The sequence below is a fragment of the Phalacrocorax carbo genome, chromosome 2 (assembly GCF_963921805.1).
Source record: "Phalacrocorax carbo chromosome 2, bPhaCar2.1, whole genome shotgun sequence".
Taxonomy (NCBI): domain Eukaryota; kingdom Metazoa; phylum Chordata; class Aves; order Suliformes; family Phalacrocoracidae; genus Phalacrocorax; species Phalacrocorax carbo.
The window spans coordinates 162783693-162799946 of NC_087514.1; the positions used below are offsets into that span (position 1 = coordinate 162783693).

At 48.1% G+C, this 16254-nt stretch overlaps 1 protein-coding gene across 1 annotated transcript in view; it reads right to left on the minus strand.

Annotated features, from left to right (window-relative positions):
• The window catches only part of VILL (villin like), a 36889-nt gene extending 20843 nt beyond the window's left edge, over nt 1–16046 (minus strand). Inside the window, exons 1-3 of the mRNA XM_009509742.2 lie at nt 15520–16046; nt 3245–3326; nt 1641–1715 (exon numbers count right to left, since the gene is read on the minus strand). Coding sequence (XP_009508037.2) covers nt 1641–1715; nt 3245–3313 — 144 coding nt within the window. The 5' untranslated portion in view covers nt 3314–3326; nt 15520–16046. The remainder of the gene's footprint in view (nt 1–1640; nt 1716–3244; nt 3327–15519) is intronic.
• Between the last annotated feature and the right edge of the window lie 208 nt (nt 16047–16254).

Sequence of the window (16254 nt, forward strand, 5' to 3'; positions counted from 1 at the left end):
CTTTCTTTCTCATATCACACTACATAGTAACACAAACTGCCTCTGAATTCCTGCTGGCTTGCAAAACAGACATGACTCCAAACGAAGCTGAGCCTCTATGTGCATGCTGTGATTCATCTTATTACAGATAAACCCAATAGCTTACAAAGAGGAGGCAGGTGATCTGAGAACGGTCTGCTTATTGTTATGCGAGTTCTGCCAGTTATTTTTCAGCACCTACAGTGGTAAGCCCTATCATGGACACCTGGGAAAGGTAATAAACGCTCATTTTATAAACTAGATTTGACACTAAATTCTGTTTATTTGCTTTGTGCAGTGATACCACAGCGAAACACAGTAGAAGAACTTGAATAAAATACAGCTTAATCCCTCTAGGCGCAGGTAATTAATTTGTGGCAAAATCACTCAATTTGATGCATTGCTATTGAAGATGATCGAAGTCCCATTGTCCTGCAGACAGTCTTTGTCTGGAGAGCCTCCAGTGAAGATGCAGAATGCAAAGGTGAATATTTTTAGCCTCCCGTCTGCAGAGGCAAAGGTGAGTAGTGGGTTGATTAAGGGCTTTTCTACCTGGGGAAGCTGTTGCAACATAAGCTGAGCCTGTGAGCGTCAAAATTTATACTGATATCTACAGTCAGCTCCTTGCAAGGACACTCATATTCTGCTCTAAGCATGTCTTTGAGCGGCTACTGAATCAATTCAGCACTCAAAAGGAAGCATGAAGGCATGTGCATGGAGCATTAGAGCAGGAGACTCATTCTGTGTTGCTATCCCAGCCTGCTTTGCCAGCTTAACATATAGTGGATGTGTATTTGTTTATTGTGGGATAGTGGAGGCTTTGCTGTCTCTTGACTGATGGAGTTGTCTGCAGGAGGGACACTCAGACCGAGGAAGTAGGAAATATTTCTGGTTTCCACTGCACAGATGGTTTTTGATACAACAGGGCCTGGATTGCTCTATGCAGATGAAGAGATTTGGAAGGAATTCTAGGAGCTGAGTGCAACACATCATCCTTCCACAGAGCTTTGGGAACACAAGGCCATTTGCACAGCCCATAGAGTAGAGCTGGTTCTCAGAAGTTCCTCATGCTTATGGCTAGCCTGGGTTCAGCTGGTTGCAAGTAGGTCTGGACCAAATTTGGGTGGGACAGATGAAGTGTCCTAATGGGGACATGAGAAGGGCTGCAGAGCCTCTCTGCTGCTTGCATGACACAGAGTAGGTGGCACACCTCCATAACACATACCATCTGCTGAATGTGAGACCCTCTAGCTGGCCACCTCTTGCAGCCCCAAAAAACTTGTGTAAGTCATGCAGATGTGGGCCTTCATTTAGTTTTCCAGGAACATACTGGCCATTTTGCCATGTCTGGGCATCACTCAGTTCTTTAGCAGATAAATAATTCTAATGAATTACTAAGTTAATGGTTCCTGTGGACTTCTGATTTATTAAACATACAGTGTTTTTGCAACAGCCACGTTAATTTCAGGTGAGGGATTAGATGGTGAACGCACAGGCACAACCACTTTTACCCACAGTGCTGCTCTCACCTGCGAGGATACCCAACACCCAAGTCAGAGCTAAATAAAAAGGGTTAAACCAGTTGCCCACCAAAGAGACCAATGGTTGTTAGCCTTACTTACATGCAGAATTATGTAACAGTCCCCTTCAAAAAAAGTTCCATAAGCCTTTTCAGGTACAGGAACCATCTTCATATTCTGTAAGAAAATGAGTGTTTGGGTCATCGCTAACACTTCAGAGCCAGAAGTTTGTGGATGTGAAACAGGGCAGCTGGGGGTGCACGACACCTGAGGTGGTAACTGGGGTTTGGAGAAGGAAGAACCAGGGCTGTGCTCATAGGCTGGGAAAAGCCATTTCTGGAGGAAATCCCAAAAGTACTAAGGGATGAAAAGGGGCAAATGTTATGCTGCTTAGCCAGACTGACAAGTATTTTTCACTCTTCTTGCCCCTCTGCAGTCCTGTAGGTCTAGAGCAAGAAGACTTAGAGGTTGGGCTGAAGCGCTCCAGAGCTTGTATTTGCAGGGAATTTCCCAGGGGAGTGAGCACATCTCATCCTAGGCTTAGTTTTGGGGCATGATTTTTACTCAGTACCCATAAGTTCAAGGTTAACTTTCAGAGCTTTGTTAGGATGACCACTTTGCCAGGGATTCATAGCAACTAGCAGCGCTGAGAAAAGACAGACTTGAGGACACTGATGTGTCCCTCATACCTCGAGACCCTAATTCCACACTTCATCTGGTACAAGTACACAGTTTACCAGCCATGCCTGCCCCGCGCAGGCGCAGGTGCCCGCATGTGCCACCCACCAGTACAGACACAGCTCCCGGGCTTGAACTCGCTCTGTGGTTCCCTGGAATTAGAGACACACATTCTTCTGGTGGCCTGACTTGTCTCCCACCGCACCAGCCTGACCCTTGTGAACCCACACGTCTCTAATTACAGATCCTCTGGAAAGAAGCTTAGTACAGTGCTTTGGAGAGAAATGGAAAGGCAAAGACCCTGTGATATTTGGAACATAGCTGGGACCTGTAGAGGGCCACCACCACTTGGAGACGTGTTGGAGCCCCTTCACACTTCTCCCCTGAGTGGAGTCCGGACCTCATTCTAAGTCCCTTCTCATTGCAGGGAAATGTTCTTGGTGAATTGGGGCAGAAAGAGGCAGAATTGAGCACAGCCTGGCTCCACACCAAGAGCAAAGACCACTGCAAGCAGAAGGTGACCTCGCAAGCTGCAGTATCTCTCCCTGAAGTGACCCATTAGTCAGAGTGGGAAAGGTAAGGATGAAATGCAAATAGGCTCCATGGGATATCTTTGCTGCAAAAATGGGTGCCTCCCCCATGGCAGCTACTTGCATAGGCTAAGGTTACCTACGCACAACCCCTCTTCTTGGTGAAACAGGTAATTAATTTCTGGTGTCCTAATGCAGCCTTGCATTGTTTCCTGAAGGGGGTGAGAAAGCCTCCAATGCTGGAGGAACAGCTTCAGTCCCACCTTACTTCCTTAGTCAATATTATCCCTGTTTCACAGAGGTTAATGGATTTCCTACAGAAAAAGCAGGAAACAAAAGCAATAAGATGTTGAAAGTTGCGTAGGGAGAAGTTGAGCCTCCTGTTTCCCACTGTATCTTATTTGTAGCACCCAGTTTACTTCAAGCATATCTCTTTCTTGTAACATATACACACACACACACGCAGAGGACATATGCCATCTCTGCCTCTTCTCATACCTCTATGCCCCATATCTGCAGTCCCAGCTTTCTCTCGATAGTTGGGAGATTTGTGTCACCGTCTGTCATCCTGCTGTCTGAGCTAGAAGGAGAAGAAAGAAATAAAAATCAAATAACTATATAATTGTATACAACAGCGTGCTAGTCTGCTGGGTTTCTCTTACCGTCAGTAGAGGTTTAATACCAGTAATCCACACCTTGAAGTGCCTCTATCTCTCTGCAAACTATGAAGAGAGCACAGCTGTAGTGGAGGTGGAAAGGATTTGCTGGGATGTTGGACCTGACATCCGTACTGCTTTGTTCCCACCACAGCACAAGGGGTGGCAGAGAGAATGGCGGGCCTCCAGGAGACCCATGCACTCCTGGAGCAGCCACCGGAGGTCAGGTACCCTGGAGCACTGGGAGCGTAAGGAATGAAGTCCTTCCACTTCAGGAGGAGATTCAGGTCTAAATTAAGGCACCTGAAAGGTATCTCAGAGCAGGGCACCAGGCTCTCATCTCTGTAAAGGTCAATGGAGACTTAGCCAGCTCAGTTAGCACAGCATATGGAGTGATCCAACCGATGACCCAGATGTCTACACATAGCTAAGCAGCTCTCTAGCTTCTGCTGCCTGTACGGGGAAGAGGTAGGTTTCAGTTGCCCACACAAAGGTGTCTGGGGACATTTGTGATATTTTTGGTATCTCCTCCAGCTGCCTCTCTGATGGGTGAAGGTCTCCCATCCATCCTTTATCATGTCTACCAGCTGTGAAAATCAAAAAGGACTATACTTAGCTATGTTCCCAGTTCCTACTGCTTGGATAGCTGAGGTTTTGCTCAAGAAGCAACTTCTAAATGCAGCCTGTTTACAGGGCAACCTCCTGAAGCAAACCAAACCCAAAAACAATGAATATGAAAACACTGGGTTACATCCTAGCAGAACTGGCTGGCCTGTGGGGCACAGCAGGTGTCTTCTGAGCAGCTCAGCTCCGGTGGAGCAACCACAGGTCAGATTGTGTTTGTGTAGGGGCAAGACCCGTATCAGCCATTCCCATATGAGTCAATCCTGCTCACAAAGCAATACCCAGATTCGAGAGAAAACACGGCTCACTGATTTCTGTGTTTTGCATTCATTTGCTTCGCCAGTGCGCTCCCCTGATTTGCATTTGCTCATGACAGACTGAACGATTGTACTGTTAAAAACAACAGCAACTTGATTGACTGCATTTTCTTCTCTGTCTCTGGATGAAAAGGCAGCACTGATTGTAGGCCACGGCCTCTCCTGCGCTCCTCTGCTCAGCTGTAGGAAACCGCCTACAAGAAGGAACGGTGCCATGGCTGCCTCAGCTCAGCACAACAACTGAGCCATGATAAGATGAAAAATAAAAGAAGCTATTGCACAAAGCCATAGAAGAAGCTTCTTTTGAAGGAGGAAAAGAACAAAGACAGATGATTCTCTGCCAAAAGGCATGTTTATTGCTCATGTTATGAAAGCATGGAGAGACGTGCTGCGCTTGGCACCATGAAGTCATAAGAAGTGATGGTCCTTCTCCTGAAGAGTTTGCACACTAAGAGCACAAAAATTGCTGTTTTAGGCAGGAACATTGCTCCATCCAGACTTCCCACAGCCCAGAGCTGCCAGACCCTGGCTCCTTGCACAGGCAGTATGCAGGTACCTCCGGGAGTGTTTTGAGCACAGCCCCAACACCTCTCTGCTAACTGAGCAGGCACCCACAGTCTGGCAGCACTCTGTAGTAGGAGTCAGACATGCTCACTCCTTCCTGAACACAGATATACCAGAAGCACTGTGGAAGACTGACTCCATGTACCTCACGTACCTACCAAGAGCACATTCAGCAATCCTCACCTCCCTCTCAGGTCCGCCAGTTAGCTTCCAGGCAGGAAGACAAACAGCGAGGATTAAAAAAGGCACTTTTCATCTCAATTCCTAGAAAGGTAATTGAGATCCACGCAGATTAAAAACCACATCCAGGAAGATATCTCAGTGTCTACAGAGGAGCTAGACACTTTTCTGAATGCAGTCCTTACTCACCAACTGTGAAGTCCAGGGCTATCAGGAACTGAAGCCAAAAACACAATCCCAGTTCAGAACTTTAACCAAAAGACCTTTCCTTTCTTTTAATATGGCATTCGAAAGGTCCCTATCAAAGAAAAACCCAAGTGAAACCTCCTCCCCTCAGCTATCTTTTAAATTTATTTAGGGTTTTTCCTTCTAGCATCAAAACAGGAACAACCTGAAAACAAAGCCAGTAAAGACATTTATATGTAAGGGAGGATTCAGGGAGGGTGACGTTTTTCAGCAAAACTGACACTGCTCCCTGTGGAAGGCAGCAGGCGTCTTGCTCGCCCGCTAACACTGCAGGAAACCGGCAGCTGGCCAGCTGTGAGACACAGCTGGCTCCCTGCTTCTCCCAGCATCCCAACCTCGCCCGTCAGAAAAGTTAACCCAAGTGATGCTGAGATTCCTCCGAGCGCAGACAGCCGTGTTGGACTAAACCCTCCGAAAGCCAGAAATACTCTGCCGATTCCCACCCAAACTTCTTTGACTTAAAATGGGGATCTTAGATCTCCTCTGCTCCTGGGGCTCCTTTCTCCATCTGAAACCTGCCCACTAATGCTGGTCCCCACTTTTCTGGGAAATGCCATCCCTCCCTTCTTCCTTAGTCATTAAGCTGGCGGGGGGGGGGGGGGGGAGTGCGAAGCACAGACACAGTTGGCTCTTCCTTTGGACTTTCCAGCTTCTTTCAGCTCGTGGCCAAGTTAGAAATAATAGGAATATGACTTATATAATCAGACAGATCATTTCATTAATGATTTAGTGTGGGTTTTTAATCAGATGATCCCATAATTCAACTCCTGTCCAGACACAAAATCCAGTATTTATGGAGTGAAAACTTCCCATCTGTGCTGAAACCAGGAAGGGCAGAAACTTTTTTTAATATGAAAAGAAAAAAATTAAAAAAGGATGTTAAGAGGTTTGGGTTCACTGTGGGGTTTCAACAGCAGTTTCTGGGTCAGTTCCTATCTCAGTCAAACCAGTTTTGCCCAGCACTAGGTGAAACACAAATTGGCAAGAAGAATGAGTCAACTGTCTCTGGGGCAGGAATTCACCAGGAAAAAACATCCTGGTTATGGGGATGGACATTTGCATCCTTGTACACAGACACAGCTTGACCTGTGAAGGGGGAAGAGAGGCACTAAAGCAGCTGTAGCTCACCTTTTTGGCTACACATTAGTATCATGCAGCTACCCCATTTCCACCTCCAGGGCCAGCTACCCTGTTTCCACCATTTCCAGGGACTATTGCAACCATTGAAAGAGGAGATAAATTCACACCATGAACTGAGAGGTGGCCACTTCATATCAAAGACAACCGCTAGCTTGGAGCTGCTCTGCTGGGTCATCAACCACCCGGTTAAGATGCTGTAAATTAAACTGCAAAGAGCAAATGCTGCTCTTGGGTGAGGGCAGAGGACCTGGAAACCAAATGCCAGTGGCTGGCATCTTGGCTGGATGTTACAGTAGGGACAACCTGGAGCTTCCAGAGCTAAAATCAAAGCCTTTCTTAACACAATCTAGGTCACAAAGCTGGTGGGTGAGGGCAGATGAGTCTCTGCTACACCCGCTCCCCTTCACATGCTGCCAAAATCACAACACCACTCCTGCTTGCTAAATATGATCCCCATCCCCTTTCAACCAGCATAGTGTGAGGAAAAGCTTTGCCTTCAGGAAGGACTAGATGACTAATTAAGTGTCAAGGTCACTCCCAAGATTGGTTAATGAATAACACTTGGGGTGGAAGTGCCAGCAATCACTAATTCATTTTGGTCAACCTGATAAGTGTTGAGAAAGCAGACCTAGCAGGACATTTCTTCAAGCAGACTCGGCTGTTTGGGTGGAGATGGAAAATAAGGACTCAGAAGGGGGATAGGAGATCATTTCAAACTCCTGAAGTACGTTCTGAATTAAGCCTGATTTGGCTTGTCTGGATTTTGGCGGCACGCTTACTGGGTTGTAGTCACGGTAATAAAAAACCCCAGCGAAATGACTAATGCTCTGTACAGTTTTGGGAAAATAGGAAGCAGCTGTGGCTCCAGCCTTTCCAGGCTGAAAGGCCTAATTATTGGGAATACTTGGACTGGCATTAGCTGAGGTAAACCAGGGCTGTTGAATTGCTTTCATTGTCTCCATTATAGCTGGGCATCTGGGCCCAAGTAGGTGCCATTTTTTTGTTTGCATAAAGGACAGCAGTCAGCTCTTGTTTTGCCCAGAGGAATGAAATTCAACATTGAGTTACCTTGTGGGGCTCATCAGCTGCTGCTCGGGACTGTTGCTTTGAATGGTGACTGTCCCTAGTGAGTGACTGTCTGAAAGTACAGCACTCGGCCAATACAAGCCGTCTTTTATTTTCCTGTTGCAAGAGGAGAAAGAGCGGCTTTTATCTGGTGTGGAAACGATGGGTAGGGAGGTCCAGCAATGGGGCTTGTCTTCTCTCTCATGCCGTCACACACTCTGTCACATAATATCCTCCTCCAATTTTTTGGCAGGCAGGCAAAGTTTGCATAGGTGAGAGCACCTGCGACATACATACCCACACACCTCCAAGTGTGTTGGTGGCAGCTCTTTTCCTCTTGCACAATCGCAAGAAGGGCTGCAATGAGAGAAGCTGAATGGCATTACCCACGTTGGATGTGCTGGGACGTGGTGGTGAGGCAGGGAATGGGGTGTGTGTTTTGGGGGGCAACAAAAGAGGGAAAAGTACAGTTTGGCTCACTCTCCTTCTCTAGGTCCTGTAAGGTCCAGGTTCAGGAGCCGAGTGTTGTCAGTGTGCTAAGGAGAGGGCTCTGCACAGATGCGCCTGGCTGACCACAGAGAGCGCTTCAGCCTTCTTGGAAAGAGCTGTTGCCTGGCAGCTAAGATTATGTAAAACAGGCCTTGAAATAAGATGCTATTTCTGATCACAGTGACCAATTAAATATTGGAACAGGTTATTAGGGAAGCTGGCAGGCTTGCCTTTCCTTAATGTCTTTGAAATGAGATGGCTAAATGGCCGGGGTGTGCCCTCTGGGCTCGGCTCCTCAGGGTGTATGACCGTGAGCCCCTGCTCAGGTGCTGCCCTTAGAGCAATCTGTGCTTTTCCATTAATCTGGTGTTAGGGCAATAACATGGATTGATCCTAATGCTTCAGAGCTTCACCCAGCCACCTCCACAGGTCAGAAAAGATGCCCTATCTGTGCTACCAAATCATCTGGGTGGATCACGAAAGGGGTTGAAGGGCTTTTTTTAGTCTTCTCTTAAGGATCAAAACTTGAGATTAGGCATTGGACAGGTTGACTAAGATTGTGAAGAAGCTTCTTGCTCACCTTCTCAGGGTCAATGGCTCTGGAGCTAAGAAGGCATTTTACAGGGCTCAGAAGGGTAGGTTTTCCCTTCCTCCCTGAATGGCTGCCAGGGATCATCAGATCATGTCTCGTCCAAGCAGCTACCTGCCATTACAGGCAGCTGGTCTTTTCTGTTCTTTGTTCATGGAGCAAGGGCTGGGGTGTTGAGGACTGAGATGCTGAAGTCTGGTCAGCATTAATGTGAGTGAAGACTTAAGGGCCTGGGACAAAGAAGCAAATCACTGAGACGATTTTATGTTCTTGATGGCCTCTCAAACTAGAAGTGCTCTATACCCCAGGAGAGGTTTGAATTCCTTGTTCAATAAATTCAGAGGATGCACAAACCTGGATCCACCTAGCCAAGTAATTTCTCAGGTTCTGCATGAGCAATAACCAGTTTGCCCTGCCTGACAAAAGCTGACCAGTCTCCCCAGGAACCAGTTGCTGTATCTCTTGAACACTGCAAATTTATTCCATCTCCAACCGCCGTCCCAAGAAGCAGACCTTCAGCTTAGCGTGCCTTCCTATAACCTGTGCCTTCACCCCCTGTCCATTTCTGGCACCTCTGACTTAGTATCTTACACATATTCTTTTCAAGAAACCCACTGGTGCTGTGAGCCTTTACCTTTCAGCCCCCTGTGAGCCGTGTGCAGATGGGCTTTGCGTTAATTCTCCAAACCTGCTATTGCTCCTTACTTAAAAGGAATGAGCACAAGGAAATACTAGGTTATTGTGAAATAACCACCTTCCCAGTTGCAACAGCCCTCAATCTGTGTCTCATCTGTCTCTCCAAATTCCTCAGAGGACATCTGATTTAGAAGGGCAGGCAACTCACAATTTATCTCCCCTGACTGACTAGTCCCTGCAGCTGCCTCATTTCCACCTATCATAAATTCTAGCTGAACACTTCGCTCCATCCAGAAAATCTTGTTCATTTCTCCACACCTCTCTTTATGACCTCCTTTGTCCTCTCTATTTATCTCACTGCTGGTAGCTTTCCAGCAGTCTGATCTTCAAGCAGTCTGGTCTTGGGAGACTGATTTGCAGGAGCAGATTCTTCCCAAACTGCTGCTATTTCTGAATTCTCCCTCTACAATTTTAACAACTGACTATTTGTCCTGGGAGCAGTAGAGCTGTATTGTCCCAGCAAACTTCTCGACAATGTAAGAACAATGTACCGACAACTAAATCTGAAAGCCTTAACACCAGCCGCAACTCCCAAGTCATGCAGTCTGAGTTTCCACATTCATCGTGCTGGAGGCAGAGCCCAGTGCTCAGCAGCGACTGGCGCTGGAAAAGGGAGAGCAAACTGGCTGAACGCGAAGGTTGGTGGTCCGTGCCTTGGTGATCTATAGAGAAGGTCAGAGCACCCAACGCAGCTCTTGACTGACTGTTTTCCCGGGAAGTCCTTCTTCCCCAGGATGTCTCTGAAAGCAGCAGGCTCTCCCAGGCAGGTAGTATCTCCGCAGGGTGAGGGCAGCCCTATTAGATTCAAAGCTTTCAGAAGCAGTAGAGGAGTTTGAGCTGCAGTAACTTCCCCTGAGATCACTCCCAGTGCCTGATAACAACCTCTTTTGGTGCAAACTCACCTCTTTCTGAGGAGCCAGCCATGAGAAAAAACAGTGGCACAAGAAGCTGTTAAAAGCCTTCTGCCTGTAAAGCCTTGCAGCGGCATTGCCCCTGGTAAGGTGCCAGGTGCATTATTTCCAAATAATAGAATGCAGCTTGGCACATGCCTGCTTCAGAGGTATCCATTCCACCTCCGGCTCCTCTTTGTGAGTTTATTGAGTCAGTAACGGTACAGAGCCATCCCAAGGGAGAGGCAAGCGTGAGACTTGCCAATTCATTACAAACAAATCTCTCCTTTCTTCCAGCTCTTTCTCCCCTGGTGAAAGGGCGAGATCGCTGGCTCAGGACCAGCACTGCATCCAAAGGCAGGGCTTTGTGCCACGGTGAGGGCAGGAGATGCACGCAGAAGGAAAACAAAGCTGAAACCATTTTAATTCCTCTTCCTTGTTTCCAGTTAGAAGTTAGATGCAGTTAGAAGCATCCTCAGGAATTAACTTCTAATTACTTGCCACCTTCAGGAAAAAAAGTTACGATCCTCTCCCACATCAGCATTTTAACGGAGCATTATTTAACCTAATGACTGCAGGTAAGTAAAACCAGAGCCGAGATATCTCAGAGGAGAGCGTGTGTTTTTGGTCACGGGTACAAGACCTTCCTAAGCCCTGTGGAGCACCTTCATTTCAGAAGCTTATGGGAAGGGTGTGACAGTTGGAAGTTGAGGAGAGACCCTCAAAAGAAGGCATCTTCCCGTCTGAAACTGAGGAAAGCCCACTGCTTCCTATGCAGGGTTACAAGAGCCTGGAGGAAGTCTAGGAGAGGGAGTTAGAGGCCGGGATCCATCCACCCTCACTCAGATGTCTTAGTTTTAGGTGCTTAAGCCGGAGGACAGCAGTCCCTCAGTCCCTCATCCTGATGATGGGTCTAGGGCAGATCTGGTGACTTTCAGTCAGGAGGGACTTACTGTCCCCTTGGCCTACGGGGCAAACCCCTGGGTGGAAAGCCCAGCTTGCCATGCTGCCCTTCACCTCTCTCAGAGTGTGGGCTGAGTCCCATCCACCGTGTCCCGAGACCCTGCTTGCCAGAGCTGTCAGCATGAACCAGGCCAAATACCACAACCAAACCACAGTTAAACCCAAGCACCAGTGTCCACTTGGCCCATCCTTCTCAAAAACAAGTCTAAGAGTTATGATTTTTGCTACTGCATGTAACAGTCTCATATTTATTGTAAAAATGTGTGTATGCATATACGTGCGTACATGTATGTGTCTAGGGTAAAGGGCATGTTTTCCCTGGTGCACCATAGTGCAATTGAAAAAGCCCTGGCTATCAGAACTTTTGTTTGGTGGTGATGGAGCAGGGGTGCTGGTCTGGGTCCATTCAAGACCAGCTGGAGAACCGGTTCCCAGAGCATTGGTTTCCCAGGGAGAAGTGGCAAGATTAATATTAACTATCAAAAGGAAGGGACCGTTCCAGTTTTGCTCCAGTTCAGACCTGCAAACATCGCATCAAACTTGGGAAGAGAAACCCAGGACTTCTGGAAAAAAAGAGGTTTACATTTCAGATTGAAAATGAAGCATGGTGACTGCGCATTTCCATCGCTGGCCTGACGAGATGCAACAGATTTATTCAGGGGGAAAGTTTGCTTCTTGAGCTGCAAAGGAAAGCTCACCCTTTGTGTATGTTGGCTAACATACCTCTGCTGAAACACACCTAAATTGTGTCAAAACATGTAGGTACCAACCAACCCAACCCAGGCTTCCACTGGGATGGGGTGCTGAGTCAAGGTATGAGTTGCCTTATATGAACTTTAAGGTCTTTGAAACAGAGCCAGACCTGCACAGGATCTTCTCTCAAGAGAACACCAGCAACCACACCTCTGGTAGTGGTCACCCATTCCAGTGATAACCTCTAGGCTTGCATTGAGCATCCCATACGTGGTGTGTTTGTCACTGTGTCACCCATCTCTTCCAAGCCAGGGCGGGCTGCGAGGTCACACTGTGACTTTGGGGGTGCCACTCAATCTCCACCTGTGTCTCCTCACTTTAAGTGATTGCTCCTTGAGAAGCACCGTCCCACCCTCAAGAGACCCCCATGGCTGTGTCTCCTTCCCGAGATGGCTTTCGGTGGCTATCCTCTGTTGTGGTAGGAACGAGGTCCAGGGAGGCAATGGGGCAAATGGAGATGGGGTGGATTACAGCGAAAGAGGGGCAGAGGGACATGGGGCAATAAGGAGGCATAACTTTGCTCCTGTGGTATCATGTGCTGTATGGTGGGTGGTGTTGGAGCATTACGATTTTATGAGCTAAACCCAGAGCTGCCCAGCTCTGGGGCTCCTGCATGCCAGAGCACAGCTCTCCACCGACACAGCACGGCAAGGAGCAAAGCTCCAGCCCATGGGGCTGTGTGTCTGGCACTCGCTTGGCATAAAAAGTGAAACCCAGTCCATGCAGGACCACAGCACACGAGCGTGGGACGAGTGTGCAATCCCCTCTCGGCAGAAATGAAGGGCAGCTTTGAAAGAGTGGCACGTCAACTGCACAAAGCCAAACGAATAAAACATCCCTGCAAATACTGCAAACAGCTTTAGAAAGTGTCATTCATCCGGGACCGCCTTTTGCACCCAGAGCTGCTGAGGGAGTTTTGTCTGAGCATGGGGAAGGGAACCGGGCATCTGAGAGACTGGGATGGGTGGGATTTGCGCAGACCCAGACAGCTATTTCTTAGAAAGCAACAAAGTACAGTAATTCAGGCTCCAGCGCCCTCCCAAAGGAACGGGGGGTATCTAGATAGTCTCTATCTCCCAAAGAAGAATATGATTTCTAGCACAGCCTGTTTCTTACCCCATTCAGCTGCTTTTGTAAGAACAGGTTTAAATAAAGGGCCATCCAGAAACCTATTCCTTCATCCCAGGGCATGACAACAGGATATTTTCAGGTGGGAGAGGTCGGCTGCTCTGAATAGCTCATTCCACAGGACCTGCCCAGGATGGAGCTCAGCCATGCAGTTTAGCATCCCCTGTCTCATGCCTTTGATGTGCATATGAGGTAATAACAAGTTTATCTGTTACTCTAACCAGCACTGCCTCAGATAAGCATGAATAGGCTCAGATAAAGATGGATAAAAAATGGTAGGATTTCTTTTTCAAGCAGAGGTCCTTGAAAACCAAGGCAAGTGAAGCAAATGTACATCATCTGATGTCCCTCAGGGGACTTTTTGGACTGAAGGGTGTCAAAGACTTAGCAACAGTATTCACCCCTTTCTGCATTCCTTTTACACCCAGAATGGGTGGAAATACAGTGGGAATATATAATCATCCAGGATAAATCATAATTAAGCCCATTTCCAGATTTTGTATTATGTGGAAAGGGAGAGCATGAGAAGACAGGTTTTAATGAGTTATAGGAGCACGTATCCCCTTGTGACTGTACGACCCGCTTCTCTGAGAGGCCAGCAGAAGCTGAAGAATATATGTGAATAAACAAAGAGCTGGAGCAGAGACATTTTGGGTGTCGGGTGTCCACATTGGAGCCCTTCCCTGCACAGTTGGACATCTCATACGTAGAAAGCCAAACCCGTGGATTTGTGTCAGTCCCAGAACACGTTTTGGAAGGCTGCAAAAGAGCCCGTTCCCAAAGGAGGGACTTTGAGGCAGGGTGGTGGCGGCACCTCCTCATTGCACAGGGCATTTCAAGGTTCTGCTCCCAAGTGGGCTACCACATATTTAGCATTATTTAAATTTGAGGGAAGGCTTTTGGTCCAGCAGTGGCCGGCACAGAGCAGAGCCCCAGCATCTTCCAAGCACAGGGCAGGTGTCTGAGCTGGTCTCCTCCTTGGGATGAACGATGGCGGCATGGGTGGTGCTGGAGGACCAGGCTGCAGGACAGATCAAGCCTGAAGTCACTGAGTCCATGGTGCATCTTCTCCACACCACGTGTCCCACACCTCCCCAGGGGTTCCAGAGCAGAAAAGGTAACAACCTCTATGCTTAAAGTCCAGAAATGCGCAGCTCCATGGAAAAAAATCAGCAGACACCATGAGGACCTTCAGCACCCTTGGCCGTGCAAGAACAGGGATTTATTGTCTCAGCCTAATCACAGCCCAAGATACAGGGGAAGGCACGAGACCAGGGTGACATTGTTTGCAGCCACGGCAGGAAACCTTTGCTCCCAGCTGGGACACCTTAGCAACTGTTGCCACAAAGTCCTGCCTAGAAAATAACGTCATGAGACCTACGTGTCCGCCAGTGGGAAGGGAGCTGGAGGAGGAAAAGGGCAGCCTGTTTGTGTAGGGAGGAGGAGAGGCCCACCTGGCTCTGCCAGGATGAAGGTGAGGAAGATGGTCAGGGCTTTCCTGACGTGCACCGCGCCAGCTAGTGCCCATCCTTGCATTTGCTTCCACGTGGCATCTCAGCCTGCACGGCAGGGAATGGTAAAACCCCGCCAAAAAGGAAGGCCGATGCTCTCTGATTGTCTAATCTCTATTTCGCAGGCACTAATCTGCCCATTTAGCAGCAGTGTGCAAAGAGCACCTGGATGATTCACCATCTAAGTGCTGCTCTTGTGGGGCCAGTTTGCTTCGGCTGTTGTAATGTTTGTTTACATTTGTGCTAGGGTAGCCTTGAATAAGTGCAAACCTCCTACAGACGCTAAGTCATATTGGCTCTCCTTTGTGTTAAATATTTATGTTCTTAATATGCACGCCTAAGAAAAATACTGGCAAGTGAGCCTGCAGCTCAACTGCATTACAACTCAATTTTATCTCAGTGCAATTTGCATCTCAAACAACCAGGATGAGAAAACACTCTGTACTTCCAGAGCAAAACAGCCCAGCAGTTCAGCCGTTAGCAGATCTATCGATTAGGTGACAACAAGACCTATTGACGAGAACTTACAACGACTTCTTGTCACCGCCTGAACCTATAGCTGCGTTGCTAAAGGCAGGTGAGCTTTAAGCAAATCCCCACAGCAGCAAAGCATAAAACAAACCAGGCCAAAACAAGACACCGTTAATTGCTCCTTGCGTGAAATCAAAGCCAGCCTGTGCAGAAGAGCTAAACGAGAAGCATGTGTCCTTGGAGCTGACAGATAGCTGGCCGGGCTCTCGGGGAGCGGAGGTAGCTGTTTCAGCCCCAAACAGTGCTCATCAGGATGGGCTCATTGCTTTCAGTAAAGGCATCCTGCCTTACACCAGGTGAGAAATTTTTTTAAAAGAAATAGGAAATTTATCGATTTTTTGGTGGTGGTGTTTCTTACTATCCCACAGAACAAAAGTCATCAAACAGTTCTGGCCTTTAGAAACTAAGAGGGGTGCAGGGAAGCTGCTTACCTTGCTGGAAAGTGCAGGTCTCCCTTCTCCACTGAACCCAGTGCCTTCTCTCCTCTTCGCTGAGCTAGTTTCAAGGCACTTTTGTTTGCTGTTCTGCTACCTTGTCAGCTCGGGAACGGCAGTGTTCGGTAATTCAATCCTCTACTTAACCGCAGAGACACTCCTACTCGGAGATCACACCCATTCCCAGGCTCACGGAGGGACAAAGAGGGAGCCGGTGTGAGAGAGTTTCAACCAACTCACTGTTTACATCAAATATCCACCAGCCCTGTATTCACGGAGCAATAATGATTAAGTGCTGCTTTAATTAGAAACCTGTTTTGTCCGGATTTAAAAGAGCAGGGGAGGGGTTTTTCCCCCCTTTTCTCTATCTCTGCTGGACAAAGCGCGGCGCTGCTCAGTGCCACATTAATGCTTGGGCCCAAGAGACCCAGCTCTAGTCCCTGACTCTGACTGTCCCTAATTTTGGCACAAGAGGTCCGAGGGGAGCGGTGCTTGGGGCAGCCAGCCTGCTCCTGCGCTCCCTGCGAGGCTGAGCGCTGGGTTTGTGCGCAGCCCAGGGCCATGGGGAGCAGGCGTTAGGATTGCTGTCAGCATTGCCGGCTGAAACGGGACGTAATGGAGCACTGGAGAGTGCAATCAGGCTGCCCTCCCCCTGGGAAAATAATGATAAACCAGAAAACTCCAGTGAAGCTGGCAGTGTTTGCTGTAGCCACCTTCTGCAGCAGACAGCTG